We start from the raw sequence: 23,565 nt of genomic DNA, 5'->3' as shown, positions 1-23,565 counted from the left end.
GGATGTGGATTTGATTTGCATATCGAGACGGCTTCCAGACAGGGCGCAGCGCTAATGTTGCTGTAGAACAAGACTTAACGTCATGTTGCTGTCCAACACGGACACAGTGACGCTGCTATATCAATTACACACACACACGCGCGCGCTCACGACACACAGCAGCCCGGTGTGATGTCGAGCCTCGCCTTATGTCACGGCCCTGTCTGTTTAGAAAGGAGCTGCTCAGTCAACCATAAACTGGAGGGCTTCAGCACACACACACACACAGAAAACCTTGAGTGAATGGCAAGGTTGTGTGTGTGTGTGTGTGTGTGTGTGTGTGTGGGAAACAAACCCACACATGCTGAGTGTTTAATACGCGGGCAGTCCCACCTTGAGTGGTTTGCGTAAGTGTGTGTGTGTGTGGGGGGGGGGGGCACCTCAGGAGCAGCTGGAGAGCTAAGGCAGCACTTCTGTCAAAGCCATCATCTGACTTATCACAGCGCTCTGTGATGCGTTTGCCTTATGGGCAAGTATGTCTGTACTTGTGTGTGTGTGTGTGTGTGTGTGTGATGGATAAAACAGTCTTCGTTATCCTCTTGCTGTCTTATTAAAGATAGACAGATGTGGAAAAGGGCAAGTACCACTGAGGGAAATAGGAAAGAGGTCAGTGAGGAGAGGAAGAGGTGATCACAGTGATGGAGTGAGAGGGATGGAAGTGGAAAGGAACTTAATGTACTGTAGCATGAGTTAGAGCTGAAAAGGATGACTGGATGACTTAAAGAGGAAGGCTGCAATGACAGAAGCATGGTGAGGGTAACGAGTAGAAATGTGAGCGGACATACAGTTGAAGTGACGTTAAAGGTGAACAAAACGTAAGCTGAAATGAAGGAAAAGAAAACAGAGAAAGGAGGAGAAGAAAGAGGCTGAAGTAAGGTTATTAAAGCATACGAAAGGAACAAGCAAACAAGAGTGAATGAAGAACAGAAATGAAGTGAAAAAGAGGAAAATGTGGGAGTTAAACTCCAAGAACAGGCAAAGGAAGTTGTGGATTAAAAGCAAAGGCTGACAGAGAAATGAGAGAATAAAGTAACAAACTAGGTTAGTGAAAGTGAGACTGTTGAACATTTTTTTTTGAAGAAACTCCAATTAAGTCACGGCCGTACACCCTTTTAGCAGATCAGAGTGAAATCCTTGCGTCACAGTTGCTGTCAGTGGTTCCTCCCAGCACTGGGATCAGCACTGGGATCTGCAACTTCTACATTGTGTGTGTGTGCGCTCAACGTTTGATGATGATTCATATGATAAATGTATGTTTTATTGACAAACTTATGTTCTGTCACATATTCAGTGTTATGTATTTCTGGTAGTTTCTGGTGTTTAAAATCCCAGGCTTAGCCTTCATGTGGAAAATAGGTGGAGTGTCCCTTTAAATTATTTTCATTAAGCCGGCTTCCACAACAATGCACGCGTATTTTTGGTATTTATTTGGATGTGATTGCTGGAAACAGCAGAGGAAGTGATTTAAATGCAATATTGAATCAATCCAGAAGAACATGTTTCCAGCACAGACTCTAAACTCTCCCATGATCCGTTTGTGTTAATGGCGACATACAATTTGGGGAGTGACTGAGCTGAAACTCTAGTAATACAGTGTAAAAAAAACAAGGATTTCTCCAAATATTTGATATTACTTCGAAAAATGCCATGTTGTAAAACGTAATTGCGGGTGATTGGAAACAAATCAGTACTCACTGTCTGATCCCAGCGCCAGGTCCTGCCTCGTTCCATGAGAGCCGTATCCAGTGGAACTGCTGCTGGCTGTGTGCAGAGACCAGCTCACACCTGACTGGGGATCAGCCGACCAGCCGCACAAGCTCTGCTCAAAGTCACACACGGCCGACAGGGACGGAGTGGTGGCTGTCGGTCGTGAAAGAGACACATAGAATTAGGAATACAGATGTTTGATAGAGCGCCTGCTTGAGCAAATATTCACTTTGTTTTCCTCGGCATCTTGTAATCCTTGCCGTGATGCTTTTGGAGGTATTCCCGTTGTGTTTAGATGTATTGGCAACAGTTTTCATGCATTATGTCATCTCAGTATGTATCATGGTGAACACAAATATTAGAGTAAAAGAGAGCTCATGTGGAAAGAGAATGAGCTGGACAGAAGGAGCTGAGGAGAGGATAAAAAAAAGCGAACATAGATGCACTTGCTGTCCCTGCTGCTGTATTCAGTTTAAATCACTGCCTTCAGTTATGTAGCAACAAACCATTTAAAACTAGATCCTTAACCTGCCTGCCAGTCACTGACATACACCTGTGAAATCGTATTCTCGTTATGCGTTTGTGTGAGAAGGTCAGATCCTGGCTGTGAGAGCTTATTTTCCTTCAAACAGAGCTTCCTGTGGGACCCTTTGCATCTAACAGACTTCAAAGCCCAGAAGCCCCGGGGGTGTGAGATGACATCATGCGTTTGACCTTAAGAGTGTGAGCGTGTGTGGACGAGAGACAGAGACGACATCACTGCATGTGTGCTTGAAAGAAATCAGCATGAGTGCGTGTGTGAGATGCTTGAATTAAGTGTGTGTGTGTGTGTGTGTGTGTGTTTACCGGGTCTCATTGCAGCAGTGGTCTGTTCCACTCTGGGCAGGGTGGGGGTCACAGTGTCCGGTATAGTGGTGATTTCTGTCATCGTGAAAAGAAAGGACGGTTAGAATAGAATTGAATGAGATGGCAGAAGATGGATGACAAGTGTTGCGTGAGCTTTCATATGTAAACCAACATTCGGCCTTGTATTCGCCGATCATAACAAGTTATGTTTCCCTCTCGTCCAAAAGAGCATCATCAGCTGTCAGCATCCCAGCTAACAATGTTCACGAACAACACGTCACGCTAACTAGCATGTTGCTGTCACTGGCTGCATGCTGCTCAACACCCATTTAGCCACTCTAAACAATTAACCACAGCATTAACGCTTATATATGTTACAGCACGTGTTAAACGATTTTAAATGCAAGCACTGAGTTAAGCTGTTCTAATTTAGTTGGATTAACCTCCAACACACTCAAACGGTCGAATAAGTAGAGACAATACTGGACATACAATAACCAAAGCTAAGCTTTTAAATATTCACAATTTGTTCTTCACATCACACTGGAAAATAGTAACATTTAACAGTGCAGTGGTGATGTTTGAGCAAAGTAAGACAGTTATTACACAGTAATTAATGATGTTTCAGCACACTTTGCTGTTGTTTTCCAGGACTGTGTATTAAGACTGAAGTTTGTCATTATCCAGGCGGTGACACAGTTAGCTGAGGCAGTGAGCTGGCACTCAGCTGAAGAATGTGCCACACTGCAGGTTGGCACACACACACACACACACACACACACACACACACACACACACACACACACACACACACACACACACACACACACACACACACACACACACACACACACACAGCTATGATGATAGATGCTGCACTCACACTGACCTTGGAGCACAGCAGCATGTAACCAGTGTATGATGGATCAAACAGAGGCACCCACACACAGACACACACTGACACACACACACACACACACACACACACACACTGACAGACACACACACACACACACACGTCAGCAGTATGTCATCGTAACCTCAAGACCTTCTGGTCTTAATAAGCAGTTTTCTACAGTTAGTTAAGGTTCCTTAAAGGGCCCTGAATGCTGTACCAGCTCCCTCTCGCTCACGTGTGAAAGAAAGCCTGTACGTTGACGTAAGGGAACAGAAGATGGTCGGGCTTGAGCGGCACAGGGCTTGACGCCACAAACCTCTCGCCAGATTATTCTTAGAAATGACTGCTTTCTCTCTCATTGTCTGCCATTCATCTCATGTTCCGTCTCTCGTTTTTCTTTCCTCCCTACATCTGTCATCGGGCTGTGCACATCTCCTCCCTCTGTCTCTCCTCCCTCTGTCATTTGTCACAATAAATCTGACCACTTTCAGTTCTGCTGTGCAAAACCACTATCAACACCACAAAAAAGCTCTTTCCACACACACGCACACACACACACACACACACACACACGACACACACAAACTTGATCTCTTTTTCTCTACCTCTCCGGCGTAGAAGCGAAACCCTATCTCGTCTTGTTTCTCTTTTACCACAACCGCAATTTTCTTCTCCCTAACTCTCTCTCTCGCTCTCTTTCTGTCATCTCTCCCTGAAGCATATTTTGATTTCCACGCGTCCTTTGATTTTGTCTGCCCGCAGATCTTTCTCTCTCTTTGTTAATATTGCATCCCTTTCTTTTGCTCTTTTTCCTACGATCTGCCGCTCTCCTCTCAACCTTTTTTTATCACTTCTCTCTGTGCTGCAACTCTGTCTCGTGGTCTTATTTTATGTCGCTTCTAACCGCCAGCTCAGTAACTCCAAAACCACTGTTGATTTACTGCTTGTTTGGATGTTCTAGATGTTTCCATGGCTGACTCGCTTGGTGATCTGCATGTGCGTGTGTGTGTGCGTGTATCTTGTTTAGCGTGAACTCCTAACCTTTGCTAATAGCTTTGAGTTCGCTGCAGCTCTGATGTGTATTGTGTACGTGCAGCACTTTATTGAGTTGTTAACACAGTCTGCTCATAGTGAAAGTATGCAGGATTATTATGTAAGCCCAAACAGAGAGGCCTCATGTTGCCGTCCCAACACACACAGAGCAAGCAAACGCAGGCACGCACACACACACACACACACGCACACACACACACACACACACACACGTTCATATACAGAATTAGATATCGACATTGGATAAGTAGCTCCCAGCTGCTGACATTAAGCTGTTTTCATTTGGTGCCCTTTACCACTGTAATTAGCCCCCCCATATGGAGGGAAGAGAGGGAGGAATGGAGATGAGAGAGGGAGGGACAGAGACACACACATAGAGAGAGAGAGAGAGAGACATGGAGAAGGGAACACAACCTTTTCAACCTCTCACCACCATTTTCCTAATTAGTGACCACACACAGCTCCTGTCAGCCTCCCATTTCTAACTCCATCTCATCTCAACCCGTCTAATCCAATTTCGCTCTCTGTCCATCGTCCCCTCTCCTGTTATTTCTCCCTCTCCTCTTCATCGTCTTCCCTTTCTCCGTCCTATTTCAGGGCCCTCTCTGTAGCTACTGTAATGGTCAGTAAACTGATATGAATGAATTGCTTTACGCTCATTTTAAGCGTGTTACTGTGGTTATTATGTAATCAGCTGTTTAACTTGCTTTCTTGTGTCTGCTGAACTAAATGTGACCAACAGACAAGACGCTCAAGTGCGTTTAGTCACTTCTGTGGGAAAAGTCAGGATTGATAACAGAGGCGGACATGTTTTAAACATAAAGATTGAAACCGGGCAGAAGGGTCATCCTGAGCAGCAACCTGCCATCACTCTCTTTTCCTTGCTCACACACACACACACACACACCTCAAACCGAGAAACAGAAGGTGTTCGGTTCGGTTCACCGCACGCGCACACACACACGTGCTCGCACACTGTCATAGGCCCAACGGCTCATCGTAAAGCTGCTGACTGAGCAGGGCGAGGCGGAAACAGAGAGACGAAAAACTGTTCAATTATGGAAAGAGCTCTGGGTATAAATCTACCTCTGTCAGCCTGAATAATGACTACTGACACAGTGTGTGTGTGTGTGTGTGTGTGTGTGTGTGTGTGTGTGTGTGTGTGTGTGTGTGTGTGTGCGCCTGAGTAAGAGAGAATGTCGTCCTTACTCAAATTATTGGTGACAGTGCATGTGTGTGTTGGTAGGAGTTTCCTTTACGTAATGAGTATGTGGTTGACTGACTGACTGAATGGCAGACTCACTGTGTGTGTGTGTGTGTGTGTGTGTAGCTTTAACGACCATTAACTATTTTACCGCTGGCTGACCTGTCTGCTGTTGGTATCCATTTACTGATGGTAGAATTTCCTTTTAAAAAGACATTCAAGTGACTTAAAACTGTATCCAGCAGCACTATCTATAACAGGGTATACTTGCTAGCATGATTGCTAGAAAATATTTCCATCCAAATTTGGGAAACAATAAATATGTTTATATGCAATGCAAAATAAATTGTATACATTTGGAAGGAGTAAAAAATGTGTTCTTTGGGAAAGGAAACTTGGAAACTAGTAAGGGAAATTTGAGTTATGGCACGACCAAGAATGAGACAAATGTTGAAGTATGACATCAAATGAGACGTGATGGTGGAAAACATGAGCGTTTTTAGATGAAAATCATTGCCAGTGATCTGAATGGCAAATCAGACAACTGTACTTAAATACCAAAAGTGCAGGTTTGATTTATATGTAGCTTAAAGTGCTCGACTAATTATGGCTCCCTCTTCAGCAGATGAGTGGGCGGGAAAATGAGTTCTTTACAGCGGGAAACTCTTTCGAGACTAAATGCCTAATTAGCCCATTGTACAGCATGCTACCAATAATATCGGCTTTTACGGTAAGTGCTGCACTGGACCACGACTTTGAATGCCTGGTAGATGGAGAAGGAGAATGTCTCTAAACCAGAAACATGTATAAGTATCGGTGGTATAAGACCAAGCACCAATAACGGAGCTTGGCTAAAAAGAGGCAAAGAAGCAAAGCAGAGAAGCTCTTCATGTCAGGAAACTACTGACAATGAATTGCTCATTAGTCCATTGTGCAACAAAGCACCACAAGGTATGTGACTGCAACTGTAGCCTTAAGTGTGCGGCCAAGTACGACAACAACTGGGATGATAAAAAGAAGCTGCTGGCAATGAATAGCTAAAGGCATCAGTGAGCAGTAGTCAGCTACAAAGGAAATGAGTTTAAGTGTGGCAAAAGCCATTAACTCCGCTGGACAAAACAAAGACAGCTTTCTCGATCACCAAGCAGTAATATGTTAACAAGGATGTGGTTCAAACAACTTCCACGGCCCAATCAGTACTTCTTAGCCATATTCAATTACAGGTATATCGATAGACTGTATGCACATTTTGGTCATGGATGGAACACGCGTGTGTGTTTCTCTGCACATACAATCAAATCTAGTGTATCAGGATGAACTTGCGATGTATCATCTTGTTTTAAAGGGGATCCCAGACCCACTTAAACATTACTGAAAATATTGACTTATTTTTACGTATTTTTATGTGTTAGGTTTAAAGACTTGAGAATGATTGCAGGTTCTTATTCTGTGTTATGGATAAACATAAGTTGGATGGATGGGTTTTTTGATGGATGGATGGAAAAATAGATAAGGAAATGGAGAAAAAGAGGCAGGCACATCTGGGAAATACTGCAAAGAGGTGGCGAGCCAAAGCTAAATATTTATGTTGGAAAAAATACAGGCATTTTTGCACACAGACACATATAAACACACATGCAGCCACAACGAACCAGTACTCAATTCTGAGTGTTTCCATGTGTGATGTCTCAAGATGGAAGAGATGAACTAAACTGTCCTCTTGAAGTGAACGGAGTAATGAAAATTACTTCGGACCATCTTTGGGCGTGTGCTTGACTTTCAGGCAGTCAATACTGGAACATCTTTGTCTGTAGCGTATTGTGTGTTGGATCCCCTCTACAGTGGTGGGCAATTGATTTATTCGTCACTCAAGCGCCCCTGTGTTTTGCCTGGACAACCACATGGGAACGTACTGTTGTTGTCCTCCAAACAGTTATCCCTTCAGGAAGTAAGATTCCAAAAACAATCAAGTCAGTTCCCATTCGTACTCCCATGTGTTTGGGAAATTGCACAGTACTTGATCTGTGGTTTGGCATGGCTCTGGACTCGTGAACTATTTTTCTGTTGGTGGGAGAATCTTTGCTTTCAAACACCATAAAGCAAAGATAGCACTGGCAATAGGTTTGGTTAGCCTTGAATTTCGAAAGGATGTGACAGGTGAGGGATAATATAAAAGAAAGACGGGTCTGTAGAAACAGTGTGAGAAGAGCGAGAGCAAAGAGAAGAGACGGAAACAAATCCAGGAGGGTAATGAGGTCAGGGGAAAAGAGAAGGTGAAGACTTGGGGGAGATGGAGTGTGTGTGTGTGTGTGTGTGTGTGTGTGTGTGTGTGTGTGTGTGTGTGTGTGTGTGTGTGTGTGTGTGTGTGTGTGTGTGTGTGTGTGTGTGTGTGTGTGTGTGTGTGTGTGTGCCTTGGCAGGAGACGGGAGTGATTAAATTCCTCTGATGGGGAGGGAGTCAAATGGGCGGAGACAGAGACGGTACTGCAGAAGACACAAACATTTGCACATACACCTCCCTCTGGAACATTATTTTCCATTTCTTCCAATGTTTTTATTATATTGGTGAGAGCAGAGTCACGTCCGTAACTTTAGGAATTTAAATAATGGAGTCAGCGGCAGGCTTTTTATTTTTAGCCGTACTGTTGCTACCCAGTAATGTTATGGTGTTGTTAGAATTCAAAATGACAATAACAAAACAACAACAATTGATAATAATTATATAATGATATGCTTACCCATTGCTTGCCCTTTTGAAGAGTATTAAAGATATTTCCAGAAAAAAAACATTTGCTTTGATATAAAATGTTCAACTAAAATACCTCCCACTTCTGTGGAAATAGATGAATGTATTCAAAACTTCATAAAAACACTACATTTACCAACAATGACAATAAAATATATATTTTATAAAACCTAATAAGTGTAATAAATAAGAAGTCTTCGACGAGACAGAAGAAGGTGGAGCAGAGCAGAGAGATGAGTGGGTGTAACTAAGGACACATCCCACCGATCCCATGAAAGTATCTGGACTGGAGCCACGGCTCACATGTGAAAGCAATCAGCAATGTTGGACAAGGACAACACACGCACACACACACACACACACACACACACTTGGTTAAACCTGAAGGATTGGCTGGAGACCTGGAACAGTGGAACACCTCCAGAATGTTCTAGAGAAGAAACTCTAAACATTTCCTCCTGGCTGCCACTGTCATTATGGAAGTGTGTGTGTGTGTGTGTGTTTTCCAGGTCCAACATCATCAACAGCTCTGAACTCACTGCTATTTTAACCTTCACTTAGGCTTCCTACATGCAAGTTTGACCCAGTGCTGTTCCAACAATATTTATGAATATTCGCGCTGGGATTTCTCACGGACAACCAGGCGGTAACCTTCGGTTCTGAAAAGTGAAGCCATCGCAAAAGTGCCTTAAACTTTCATTCTAATGGCCATCAGGGGGCGACTCCACAGGTTGTAAAAAGAAGTCTGATTGTATAGAAGTCTATGTGAAAATTACCCTTTTCCTCACTTGATTTATTACCTCAGTAAATATTGTTTGAACATGAGTTCATGGTCTCAATCGCTAGTTTCAAGTCTTCTTCATTACAGCTTGATGCGCAGATTTTTTGTGAGTTGTGTTTTTGTCTTAGAACTTTAACCCTTTCACCGTGTGTTTTCAGGTCATAAAAGTTAATTGAAACATTTTGGTCACCTAAAAATGACTTATTCAGCGATCCTTTGTACTTCGGTGAGACTTCTCGTGTCAAAGAACAAGATGGTGACGGACAACATGTCGAACTCGAGGCTTCAGAGCAGTAGTCCACAAACAAATGGCTGACGTCGCGGTGACTATGCCCACTTCTTATATACAGGATATGTTTACAGCCCTCGCCTTTCTAGGACTGGCTGCTGTTTTTGGTAGTGTTTAAGGTTTCGTGACAAGTGAGGATCAGTGATCCAAAGACCGATAACACCAGCAGATGAATGAAGCCACACCGAGACGCCGCTTTCTCTCTCTATTTAAGTGTCTCTCTCTTATTTTCCACTCTTACTCCACCCATACCATGGCCGTTTTCAATAGAGATGAGAACCAGCATGTATTTACACAACTATGAATAAACCTTTTCTTAATGCCAAACAGGTGGTGTGTGTGTGTGTGTGTTCTTCCTGCTTGCCAATAACTAGGTGTGGAGAGAAAGAGATGAGAGCATAGCAGATGTTCTGATAGCTCAGTCATTTAAAACATGAACAAAACTGGCAGCTCTCAGTTCACATCCAATAGTCGGGGGTTACAAGACCTAAATTACATGTTGCCTCCGCAGCTAGCGTGTATAATCAGAATGAGTCCTGAAATAATATTCTGGCTTTTGTCTGTTTTTTGCACCCAGGGCTTGCTGCAATAATGAGATGCTGAACTACATCATTGTGTGCCACCTAAGAACCCTGTATCTGTCATTTTGGATTTCCTCATTGTAATTGGGTGCTGAGATTGTCTCTCCCATGTGTGGAAATTGTTTTACAGTCCTGAAGCCAGGTCACTGCGCTTCATTTTAAATATGAAAACAATACTGGGGAAGTAATGGAAAAGTAATTTCTTTGTGAGTTTGTTGAAGCTGATGTTTTGAGGACATGAGGTTTGTGATTGGCGTTGTAACAGATTGGCTTTGTCTCTACTTTTGAACAACATGCAAAGCAACACAACATGTCCGAGGACAAGGATGCTTTCATTCTTATTTTTAATAAATAAAGTATGACGGTAGATTGGCCATTTGGAATGCTAAATATGGGTGTAAATTAAATACTGTCAAGCATTTGTAACGGGTCCAGGTTTGTTATTTATGTCAGGGAACAGAGGGCTGAGACAAACTACTAAACAATGGAAAGGCCATTCCGACTGCTGCATCCACTGCAGGTTGGTCCATGTGTGTGCGTGTGTTTGCGAGTGTGTCAGTGAACATGTGATAGCCTTACACTGCTGATGTCTTTTTTATTTATTCATCAATTCATTTATTCACTCCTTTACTGCCTGAGCAGCGCTGACACAGGTGGGGTGTGTGGCTTGAGGCGTATGCTGTAGCTCTGGGGAAACAAAGGCTGCGATGTTGTAACCCTAGTTCTATGAGCACTGGCCGAGCCCTCTACAGGACTCTTCAGTGGGCAGTGATTGGAGGGCGGAGCATGTGCGAGTTAGAACGAGGGAACTCCTACAATTCAGATTTTTAAAGGGAGGAAGGGTGCCCCTTTTAACGTGGGGTAATCTCGTGGATGTCATGCTTGGTGCTTCAATTATGTATTCGATAGAGAAAGGAAGACAACCTCGTAGGATTTCTCCTCATAGAACGGACATGGAAAAGTGCTGTTGGGCCTTTTCCTGTATGACTCTATATCTTACTTCCTATCTGTAGCCCTGTGTGTGTTTACGACTGTGTGTCTGAATTTATGGGAGAGGGCCACTAGAGTTGAATGCGTGTCCGCTTGTGACTTATGTGTAAACAGCTGTGTTCAGTGGACTGAAGCTGATGCACTCTGTTGAATATTTAAACACTTGCAAGCACACACACACACACACACACAAAGCGAGAAGAGTTTTCATTTTACAGCACAAAATGATTGTGACTACACGGCTGGTGAGATCATGTGTTGTTCAGTGTTATTATCCTAAAATCACTTAGCGTGGAGACAATTAAAAACTAGACAAAGTGAACTTCCACAAAATCGACTTGCCCGAAGCCTAGAAGATGTAGAATTATCTCCGCGTGTGATTGTGGGTGGTATTTAGGGATGGCAGCAGGAGCAGTTGCTGTGGTGTAAAGTGGGAATGAACCGTTATCGTGCACGGATTACATCCAGAAGGCAAACATCTGGCACGCAGACATAGACAGAGAGACCAGCAGACAATCACTGAACCTGCAACAGCCAAGAGGCTGATCCGCACTGTGATCATGGAGATGATGGCTGCCGATATGATGTGCATGATGTCATTAGGCGCAATAACAAGCAATGTGTATGGGCAGGATAAAACATGGCCGGTGCAATCACAGAGGTTGCAGTCAGCATGATTGGATTTAGGACACATTCATCTCCATTGGAAAGGAATCAGTTGCTGCCAGTCATGTTCTATGAATTGTACAAGGTATATAATCAGTTCAGCACAAAGCTGTTTTTTATGGAAAGATTTCACTGTTACTTTGTTGTGTCTGAGCAGAACATTCATATTTTACACTTTACAGTCGCCCGATACTCGAAAGGAGAAAGATTCTACCATGAAAAAAACTCTCTAAAACATTCCACATTTTATGTCCTCTCATTACGGACACTTTAAACTGAGGCAGGACTGAAGTAAGAGCTCATTTGAAACCACAAAGTTGAATTGGACAAACTGTAAAATAGATGTAGGCAGAGGTAAATGGGTTATAATTGCATATAATACAGTAGGCCTATTCTCCTCTCAGTCAAGTAAAGACATCGTTTCAACCTGAATGATGAATGTATGAAACGTGTTGCAAACATTTTAGATTTTTCAGTTCTTCCACTGAGTGCTTTGTCTTTGTATTACACGTATTATAATGAGAGAAGAAGGAGAGAAGAGGAGAGGAGAAGGAGAAGGAGGAGAATGAGAAGGAGAGAAGAGGAGAGGAGAAGGAGAAGGAGGAGAAGGAGAGAAGAGGAGAGGGAGAGAAGGAGAGGAGAGGAGAGGAGGAGAGGAGAAGGAGGAGAAGGAGGCCATAAAAGTAGCATTTTAACGCACCATTTGCAACTAAGAATAGAGGTCTGCTTAAGAAAACACTCAAATATGGTACGGTTACTGTTTTTAGCCTTCATAACATATTAAAAAATATATTGCTGGCAAATTTATGAAGCACGTCATTATTGCTGAAGTAAAGTAGTAAATGTGGGGAGATTGGTACAATGGCCTGCTTTATGATTATTATTGTGCAGCTGAGAATAATTTGCTATCCCCAGCTAACAAGCTCCATCCAATAGTAACATATTGTAATAAATAGTACTTAACCAGCTCAATAAAGAAACGTACGGACTAATGCTCTGCATTTGTCACTCTTTACACTTAATCATCATTCTTCATGAACAACGTTTTACACAAATTCTTGAGCAGATCATGGATTGATAACGAATCCCAAAATTCAGCAGAACATGAACTGCACCTAATCCTTTGCTACATAGCTGTGTGCTATTAACATAATAGGCTGAGAACACAATATAGTACTACACAGCTGGCCACTGTAAGTCCCATGACCTAGACATGTTAATCCCTGTCCAGACGTGCTGCATTACCTCCTATAGAGCAAGATGATTAACTTCAACCACGATGCAGAATGCGAAGTATACGCAGACAGACACACACAAACACACACACACACACACACACACACATATACTATACTTTACATACAGAAACAGAGATACACAAAGACACACACCATGGCAGATTAAAATAAAAAGGAAAGCAGACACACTCTTAATCCTCATAAGCACACATCCAACCGTGCACCCAATACACACTAATTACAGATGTCAAATTGATTAATGGTGTGATTTTTTTGTTTGTGATTATATTTATGAATCATGTTTACTTATATGCAGAAGTATCATGATAATTTTGATAACATATGTGTGATGTGGAAAAAGATTGCTTTTGATCACAAAAAATGCCGCCACCATTGTTCTGATTGGTCTAAACTTTAGACTCTAACGTCTTGAATCTGGTACAGAAATACATTGGGCAACTATCTAATCGTTTAACTTTCAACATGAAAAATCACATTTCTATCAACAGCAAAAAAAATCTGGATTTCTGAAAAATGAGGTAAAAATATAACATTGTGTTCATTAAATGTCCTCCGTGTGATTTTTTTTAACATCTCAAATGTGGGCACATCTTCAAGATTATTGTAATTTCTGAGATACAGCCATTTTCTCCACATCCAATATTTAGTGTTTTGGCACATGGGACCATTTTTACCCAATATATATTGCAAAAACAGTAGTCCATGTGCCCAAAGACTTAATATAGTAGGATAAGAAAAACTCACTTTTCTATTCAAATTCAAATTTCAGTTGGAGGCACAAATGGATTTGTCACAAACAAAGTTTTGTGTTTTTATGTGTGTACATTCCTGCAAGCTCATAGTTGTGACTTTCTCTGTGTATGTGCATGACAGTGTGTGTGTTGCACATATATGTGTGTAGCCTTCTGTTGTTCTTACCAGGCAGGTCGCAGCCGAGGACCTCCATCCTCATGCCGATCCCAGCAGGGGACCACCTCTCTGGAAAGACTCTGATGTACTGGGCCACTATCTCATCGAACCTCCGCACCTCAGGGGTATCATAGTGGCCATTCCCCTCGAAAATCTAAGAGGGAGGCAAAGGCACGTTAGGAGGGATGTTGTGTTGTTTCGAGTTATAAGACAGTGCTTTTCTGTTTCCATTGTACAACAAGGAACGAGTAAAGATGAAACATGTCCCCTCCAGTTTAAAAGATGTTTTTCTGTCAATTCTGACATTCAAGTTCAATTCACTCAATGTGAAAATGTGGCGACGTTCTTTAGCCTGCTCCGCTGATGACAGCAGCTTTTTTTTGACTGTAGCTCAGCACAGGAAGAACCTGCTGTGATTTAAAAGAAGATGTGTCACAAGTATCACTGCTTGTCCTGGAGTTTGTTTTGAAGCCAAAGCTGTCTGAGACGTGCCTAAGATTTAACACGATGAGTGATAAGCTTGACATCGTGTTTATTTGACATATGTGGCATCTGTCAGAGTGGGTGCACTAAAACATTGTTCTGTGGTGAAGACGGCATTGAGCGTCCTGAAACAAATGGAGAAAGACATGTTCGCTGCAGAGGTAGTTCAAATTCAGTCATTTCCCCACTCCACCGTTCACGTCTCGCTGAAAAACAGCAAAATCACGAGCCTGTCTCTCCGAAGTCATATAACACTCCTAATCAGCACCGTTTCCAAGCACAGTATGACATGTGACATAAAAATAACAATGGAGACTGTGTTTTCTTTGATTTTCAAGTAAGCAGCCAGTGGCAAAAACACAAGATTTATTACAGGCTGAAAACTGACTAGAGTGCAAAAATCCTTTCAAAATGTGGGCCGTGAAAGTTGTAATATTGGTGTCATTAATTGAAATGCATATATCTGTCTTCCCCATTTCTAGAATTTAAAAAAAAGTGTATGATGAATTTCCCAGGATGCCTATTTAAAAAGACAGGCAGATGAGAGAGAACAGAATTTGAGCACCAGGAGGAAAAGCCTGGCACTAAGAAGTACTATTAACGTTTTAAGACTGAGTCTCAGAAAGGAGAAGAGAGTTTAAAGTGCCCTGTCTCACAGTGCGTTAGACTGCCGGCAGTGTTGATGCAGGAAAGACATTTTTAATTAACGCCCATGAGAGTCAAATAGAGGATGAGTGAACAGGAGGATGAGACACAGAGAGAAGCAGAGAGAGAGAGAGAGAGCACAGAGGACTTAGACAGCAGCAAAGACAGAAGCAGGGAGAGTGAGGACTGAGGTGATTAAATAGAATTATTATCAGAGCTGAGGCTGTATTCAATGGCTTTTTTTCTTGGAAATGGCAAAGCAGAGAGAGAGGCAGATGAAGAGCAATGAGGGATTGAGTTGAAAGACAGCTATAAATGAACTGAGGGAGAAGTGACAGTGACAATCAGAGACAGGAGGGTACATATGTATGTGTCAGGCAGACACCATCCCCCTCCTTTACCTTAGCAAACCCTGTCTTGCTGTCAGTGATGTAAGTCCAGTCTTTGCCGTTCAAGCTGTGCGCCAGTTTGTACTTCCTGACAAATGCTCTGTTCTCAGCGCTGGTGCTGCCCTCCAGCCCTCTTGCACCCTGGGTAATAATGCCCCGCACCATCTTGGGCACACCGAGGTCGGTCTGCAACACAGACAAACATGATCATTGTTGTTCGCTCACTCTCTGCCCACCACTGTCTATTACAGCAGCTCTGACTTTCCCTACAGCCTGCACAGTCCATCAATGCTGTTTTTTTTTCCATTACAGAACTTTTAACAAGGTGCAAGGCTGGAGAAAAAAGTGTTCTTTTCTTTTGCATGTCTGTTGTAATTCATCAACTGGCTCAGTTCAAAAATAGAAGGTAGTCTGTGGTTCAAAATGGTGTCCAGTGTGCCAATTACTTGGTTGTTCTGCAGTCTGGTTTATTCTCATTTTATTTCCCACATGTTGCAATATCTCCCCCCCCCCCCCGAAATGGCCTTCAATTTCATGGTTTGTCAAAAGTGATTTTGACAGTCGCTGTTATTGGAGGTGCTGTAGCAAATGGTGGTTGTTGGTTTGGGGTTGTTTTAGTCCTTTGAGACATTTTTCAGGAACTATAATAGAAATAAAAGCAGAACCAGTGACAATGGCAGGCTGCGTGTTTTCATCTAATTTGATTCCTGTAGTGGAAAAGGGTCAAAAAGATACTGACTGAGATGCAAAGCTAGCCAAGGAGCAGCATTTACTTTCTGATGCAGTTAAATGAACCCCACCTGTGGCCCCTCATCTCAAACTACAGACTCTTTTGTGATGCAAAACAACAAACAGTTCTATAGAACATCTACAGTGGTGTAAAAAAACAAACAAGATCCCTCATAAGGACACGGTGACGTACCTGCAGCCACTCTTCCCCAGCTATTGGTTGTGTCGGGTTGGGAAACCAGCCCGACCGACTGGCCACCAGCCTGGCCGCCCCCATGGAGCCGTGGATGTCTCTCATGGACGACGCAGAGATCTGGGAGTCTGGCAGCAGCCCAGACAACATGCCTTGCAGCTCTGAGCAGGGTGCATCTAAACAGGACACAGAAGGAGAATGGAATGAGAATACTGGGTTACTATACTCTTTCTGAAGCGTGACAAAAAGAAAAACATGTTCAACGAATGTAATCACTGCATATTAATGCAGAGCTGGAACACGTTCCTCTGCTCTCTTTCCGTGTTCCAAAGATCAGTCAAGCATAGAACACTTGAAAGTCAGCTTCCGAAAAAAGGTTGTATTCATGAGTGGTCTGATGTGGGAAGGACACCGCTTCTTGTATTAAAGGGTTGATGCTGGAGCTTTGTTGAATGAATATTTTTTTTCAAAATGGTCTCTGCATTCAAATGCATTTCCAAAACAGCAATAAAATAAAAGTTCACCAAATGTTCACTGTGGTGGATTTTACAGCTCAAGCCTGTGAAATGAAAACGGTGAAATGAAATTAGAGACTGCCGGGACAGTAGAAATCGAAGAACTGCTTTGGAAACGGTCAGGAGTGAAGAAGGTCAAAGGGGAATACATGGTATGATTACCATCCTGTTGGATTTCCTGTTCTCTGGGTTGCTGCATTACTCAGCATCTAAGAATTCAAAAACTGAATGAATGTGACTCCAAGGTCAGCGATGGAGCAAAACGCTGGTGTGATGGTGATGTGAATTGTTAAAACACGGCACTCCGCTGCTTTCCATCAACCCATTTAATTATTTTTTCCTTCCTTCTTGCTGCAAAGTTGATGCATAACTTTAACCAAGCTTCCAAAGGGGATTCTTCACGGGGAATTGAGCCGGAGAAGTCCCAAATGGAAGAACTAAATGAGGGCATGCTGCAGATCAAAGGGATTCTGCTTATTGTGCTGACAAATGTGTTTTAGTCTAACAAGCATCAGAATATCTGTTATTGTCATGAATAATCACAAAAAACAACAAGAAAGGGAGCACAACAGAGTGACCATTTGTATTTCAGAAATGTAGCGGCTAGAAACAAAACGATTGGAATGAAGGAAGGAAGAGGAAGCAGGACAAAAGGTGAGGAAGAAGAGTTGGAGGACAAGGAGGAGGCAGACAAAAGGTCAACTAGAAAGATGGAAAGTAGAGAGAGCAAGTGAACAGAGAGATACAGAGAGAGAGAGAGCAGATTGACGGTGATTGATGGTGACATTCGTCGGGTCCACGTGGAGATGAATGTCTAATGCCGTGATGTCTGCAAGCGCACCTCAGTGTGGTGAATAATGCATCAACAACAAGCAACAACAGCTACGCCATGCTAGATGAGCGCCCTCGAGCTCTGTAAAAGACACATCAACTGAAAATTCTATCGTTGTGTTTGTCAAAGTTTTTTATTTTTGAATCTATCTTTTTTTGAACAGCTGCACTCCAGCAGGTTTGTTTTAATACAGGAGTGCAGTGGGAGTCGATAAGAGTATCATCTCCGGAGATCGCAAGAGCAGAAATAGCTAGATATCACACACCAGCATGAGGGCTCTTAAAGCTCCACACAAATATATACATCGACACACACACACACACACACACACACACACACACACACACACACACACACACACACACACACACACAGAAGTTGAATAGACAAGGTCTCCCACGTTGGCACATGCTCTGACGTTTAGCACACACACACTCCCACTGTGCTGTTCCTGATAACAGGGTCTCTACAAAAGCTGCAGAGTACACCATTGAGTGCTCTACCTCGCCGATACCCATGCACACGGCTGCGCACCACACACACACACACACACACACACATAGACACACGTATAGCGTTACGAACACGTACACTACATAAGCCTGGTGAGAAAAATAATAAAGGTGCTAAAAATAAATGATTGATAGGTGCTGCGGGGCTAAAATAAAGCGAGATTAAGGAAGGAGAGATGGAGGGACGGAGGAAGAAAGAGTTGAATGAGGCAGGGAGAGGGTAATATTTAAGGGAAGGAATAGGGTGGAGAAAATGAGAGACAGGGGGAGAAAAGTGGGAATGGAAGCTGTCAGCAAAAGGCAATAGAAGGACAGAGGAGAAAGCAGAATGAGAGAGAAGGAAAAACAAACGACAGTGACGAGGGACAGGCAGAAAGCGAGAGAGAAAGTAGAGAGAGACATAAAAGTGTGATTTAAGTTAATGACATGTCACTGACTGAGTGCTTTATGTCGGCCTTTATAGGCCTGTGTAGGGCATTATCACTTCCCCCTGGCAGTGTGTTCGGTTGTGTGCTCGTCAATATGTGCAGGGAAATTAGAATGGAAGACACTGCATAGCTATTAGCGGGTGTGTTTGGTTATAAAGCTTCTCCGCAGGTTATAGACGTGTCTTACTGAAAAGCGTGGCAGAAAAGTGCTTACGTCTGCAGTGACGTACTCTGTCATCTCTCTTAACGGAAGCAGTGACGAGATGCTGCGTATAAACCCAGTGTTTTCCTCAGGCCAGTGATTGATTGGAGACATTACAGAGGCAGCAGAGCTGGGCAACACACAGGGAAACGGGAACGGCCAAAAGAGGTGTTGAATGGGTTCTCACTGCTGAGAGCATATGAGAAACTTAGGGTGATATATAATGCAATTTCAGGTGTTAGAAAAGGGTCAAGAATAGGCTGTTGGTAGACAAGAACAGGCAAAGATACCTGATTTGTGCCTTCTCTCTCTCTCTCACACACACACACATGCACGCACACAACACACAGGGGCACATGCACACACCACCACACACACACACACAGTATCATATTGTTTTGGTGTGATTGTGATTTGTGTGGGTGCTGAAATAGCCCCCTAGATAAGAGCATATCTGTCCCTCTCAATGGCCACTATGATGGCAGCAGAGAGGCTCTAACCCAATAATGATACAGTGGGACTGAAACACACGCACACACACACACACACACACACACACACACACACACACACACACACACACACACACACACACACACACACACACAGACAGTCTAATTAAGTTTTATCTATTTATAGGATTGAGCTGATTATGCTGGTTGAAATCGTGTTTGTTTGCCAGGGCTGCAGATGAAAGCTGAGAGCCTGTCTCTGATGTTATCACCCACACGTCACACTCTAGTGTTATTCTATTAGGACTGAGTGTGTGTCTTTTCGTGCGTGAGTGGGAAACTGAGAGGGAGGATATGTACATGAAAGAGCGAGGGCAAGAGTGCGAGGGCACACGAGAGTGGGTGTGCTGTGTGCATCGTGAAATAAGGAGAGGAAGGTCTGAATAGAAGCATTGGATGGATTGATGGATGGACAAATTACTGAATTGTTCATCATTAGGTTATACAAATGAGGAAAAAAAGACCATTTCACGATTTGCTTGCTTGTTCTTTTCCAGGAACTGTTTTCTGAGGGAGTTATTTTTGCCTTGACCCACCTTCTGACCCGGTGTAAAAGCCAGTATATCACTGGTATAAAGACCGCGACCGTGTTTTCACAAGAGTGAGTCCCACGAGGAGAATAGAAAAAGTCGGAGAAAATGGACAGAAGACGCCACGTCTTTCTTACCCGTAATTTGACAGCCGTACAGCTCAAAGCGCAGAGCGATGCCGTTCTTCCACGTCTGAGGTCGGATTCTTACGAAGCGGGCCAGGACGGGCTGTGGGATCCGATTGAGAACCACCTCCGTGGCGTCAACGTTGGCATGGAAAACCTACATCGAGAGAGGAACAGACATCATTTAATAATACTACATTAATGGCCGAAGGGATTTCCCTGTACAGGAAGGGCGGCGTGAGCGACACAACTAAATGACGGATTGGACATTTTGTCGACATTTATGGTTCCCAGACGATGTCTCCTAATGAATTTGGTGAACCTCCATCCTGCTAGTGCCCCCACGAGGTTCACATTTAAGGTTTTTCAGTGAAATGTCACGACAACTCTTGGTTGGATTGCTGTGAAAGATGGGACATTCACGTCTACATTTATATGACGGAACAAGATATGAATCTCATGTCTGTGGCTTCAGTGTGGAGCTGTAGTCAGGACGAGTTCAGCCTAACTTTGCATACAACTCTCAATCATTCAGTGTATTTTGTTTCTGCATGAACATAAATGTAACAATGACAGTAACAGGGACAACGCAGAGATATCCTAACAGTCAACAGTTTGTGTTGTCGGACTACAACAGACTAATGTTCCTCTTCCATGTGCACACACACACATATGGTACATACACACACATACACACACAGTCAATACATTGCTTCTGTCCACAAAGGAAGAAATGAGCGCAAATGTTTTCTGACAGTGTGTTATAAATCAAGGGTGTAAGTATGTGAGAGAGCATCCTCTTCTCACATCCCCTTGACTTAACCACACACACACACACACACACACACACAGGAAAACATCATCTTTACTCCTTCACGCACAGAGAGCAAAGAAAAACAGACGCTGTCGCCCCTCAACGCACACAACATGATATCGTCTCTCACACACACAAAGTGCCCTCTGAGCTCCCACATTCCTCACCACACACACACACACACACACACACACACACACACACAAATACAGATAAAAAGGAAACAGAATGCAAGTGCACATGGCCAGAAGCACTCTTTTTGTCTCTTAAAACCAAGACTTTATATCTCTGTCTGTTCTTTCGTTAGAGAACCTCAAAGGCTGTTTTCCCTCGGTGTCTTTAACACTCTTTCTGTTAAGTTACATCAGTGCTGAAAACACAACATAGTGCGTTTATCACAAAGAGCAGCGAACCCCGTTCAACAGAGCCAAAGGCCTTGTAATTACTTGCTTGGGTACTCATTCATAGCTTTGTTTTTGAAGTGTGTGTGAATTCACTATTTTCTTCCTGTTCCCAATCCATTACACAGCAGGGCCTGTCAGGGGTGACAAAATATGGATGAAAGGGGTTTGTGACTTGAAGGAACAGGAGCGGGCCAGCGGGCCAGCTGGGAATTGAACCCATGACCCACTGGGTGTATGATACAAAGTCAGATGCAGTGAACTCATGCCCTTACAATGGCTGTGACCAGTTAAATGATGGAAAAATGCCTAAAGGCCCCAGAAGACTTAATGGGGTTGTGGCAGTGGTATGTAATTACAGCTGTGTGTGTGTGTGTGTGTGTGTGTGTGTGTGTGTGTGTGTTGGTGTGTAAAAGTGTAATTATGAATTCTCACTCTAAGGAGTTGGGGGCTGGTGGGTGCTTTCTGATTTCCCTCGGTGCACACTGAAACCTTTCCTCAGCAAATGTGTGCACAGACACACACACACACAAGCGCACGCACACACACACAGCACTGTATGTGCTTTTATGTAAGTGTACATAAGGGTGTGCACACTGTGAGGCTGATTTTTTGTGTGCCTGTGTTTGTGTGGTAACCTTGCTACTGTCCTTTACCATCTGTTATATGCAGTTTATGGACATGTCTGGTGTACTTCTTTTTTTTTTTTGTTACTATATGATCAGCGTTTGTGCTGTTATGACTGTCAGCTGCTAGCCGCCAGCTCAGCCGGCGCCATGTTGAGAGCCATGCGGAGGCAATCCCTTCATCAAAGATATGCTCTTAATTTGGAATTCAGCACCTTGTCTCTTTCTAAAAGGCCCCCGCAACAATCAGCTCATGAACTACACCTGTAACCAAGCTCAGGTTATTGTGTGTGTTTGTGTGCGTGTATATGTATGTTTGTGTGTGTGTGTGTGTGTATGTATGTTTATGTGTTTGTTTTGTGCAGGTTCGTTAATGGACCGCTGTTTCCACCTGTGTGAGACAAGGCAAGCTGACACCAGCAACACTGGGGGGACAGATGTTTAACTTTACACCTCTCTTTTCCTGTGTGCGTCTCTCTCTCTTACACGCACACACACACACACACACACACACACACACACACACACACGCACACACACACACACGCACACACGCAGGCCAATACAACCAGAATAAATGCTTCAGATCAACAATAGAAAAGCAATTCAAAGCAAGAGAAATCTTCCCGATTAAAACGGTACTTTCATCTCACAGTGAAGGTCACAGGTGATGGACATGGAGTGAATATTGTTTTCTCCTTCATTTACACACACCTACTCTTCTGAATAACAATGGTGTGCAGGGCAGAAGGACACATATTGTGTGGCTGCTTCTGGTTTATAGTCAAAAGGTGACTACCCAAACGCATAACCACAGGATAGAAAAAGAGCACGAGGAGGAATATGTTCACCTCACGGGAAAGAAGAGAACAGGTGTGTGTGTGTGTGTGTGTGTGTGTGTGTGGCTGTGTCGTGAGCCTTCAGGGCCACAGTCAGTCAGCCAGTGAGGACCAGCACAGACACGCTGAATTATTCAAATGTCCGTGCTACGCGTGTGTGTATGTGTGTGTGTGTATGTGTGTATGTGTGTGTGTTGTGTGTGGATAGAGCTATAAAATAGTGAAACACCCCCCCCCCCCCCCCCATCTCCTTTCATTTCATCCCACAAGGACAAATACACACACACAGACTTTGGGGAGGTAACCTGTGTTTGACAGCTAAGTTCTGGTATGTGTGTGTGTGTGTGTGTGTGTGACAGTTTAGTCACAAACCAAACGACGCATGGCACCCTTATATAATAATAATATCCCCCTTTGTCCCGTTCCAGTCTTTTTCCTCTCAGCTTTTCTTTCTTCATTTGTCACAAACTCTTTCCTCGCTCTCTCCTTTGACCTCGACCTCCCTCCCTCCTGCCTTTTCCTCACCTCGCCTCCCCCCCCCCTACCCTCCTCGCACGACTCCGTCGTTTTATTTAATTTCCCCTCTCCTGACATCCTTACAGGCTGTGTTGCTGATGTGTCCAGAGGGATTTGTGGTCAACACCCTTGTCTGTTATTCTCATTATTCCTCCTCTCCTCCATCCATCCATCCCTCCTTCTTTTGCTCCGTGGTTCCCCAGTGAACACTTCTTCTCCCCCTCTCTGCCTCTTGCTATCACTCACTTCCTCCCCGATGAACCTCGCTTTTCTCCCTTTGGTCTCCACCTCTCATCCTCCCACTGCA

The 23,565-nt window shown here is 43.5% G+C and overlaps 1 protein-coding gene across 2 annotated transcripts in view; it reads right to left on the bottom strand.

Annotated features, from left to right (window-relative positions):
- The window catches only part of LOC306783491 (neuropilin-2-like), an 88,849-nt gene that overhangs the window by 20,566 nt on the left and 44,718 nt on the right, over positions 1-23,565 (bottom strand). For both annotated transcript variants that reach the window (XM_079277161.1, XM_079277162.1), the window contains exons 8-13: positions 20,075-20,219; positions 16,407-16,582; positions 15,497-15,670; positions 13,977-14,121; positions 2,593-2,667; positions 1,735-1,899 (exon numbers count right to left, since the gene is read on the bottom strand). In XM_079277161.1, the coding sequence (XP_079133287.1) occupies positions 1,735-1,899; positions 2,593-2,667; positions 13,977-14,121; positions 15,497-15,670; positions 16,407-16,582; positions 20,075-20,219 (880 nt within the window). The remainder of the gene's footprint in view (positions 1-1,734; positions 1,900-2,592; positions 2,668-13,976; positions 14,122-15,496; positions 15,671-16,406; positions 16,583-20,074; positions 20,220-23,565) is intronic.

Source organism: Melanostigma gelatinosum, assembly GCF_949748355.1.
Source record: "Melanostigma gelatinosum genome assembly, chromosome: 10".
Classification (NCBI taxonomy): domain Eukaryota; kingdom Metazoa; phylum Chordata; class Actinopteri; order Perciformes; family Zoarcidae; genus Melanostigma; species Melanostigma gelatinosum.
This window is presented reverse-complemented; position numbering and strand designations above follow the sequence as displayed.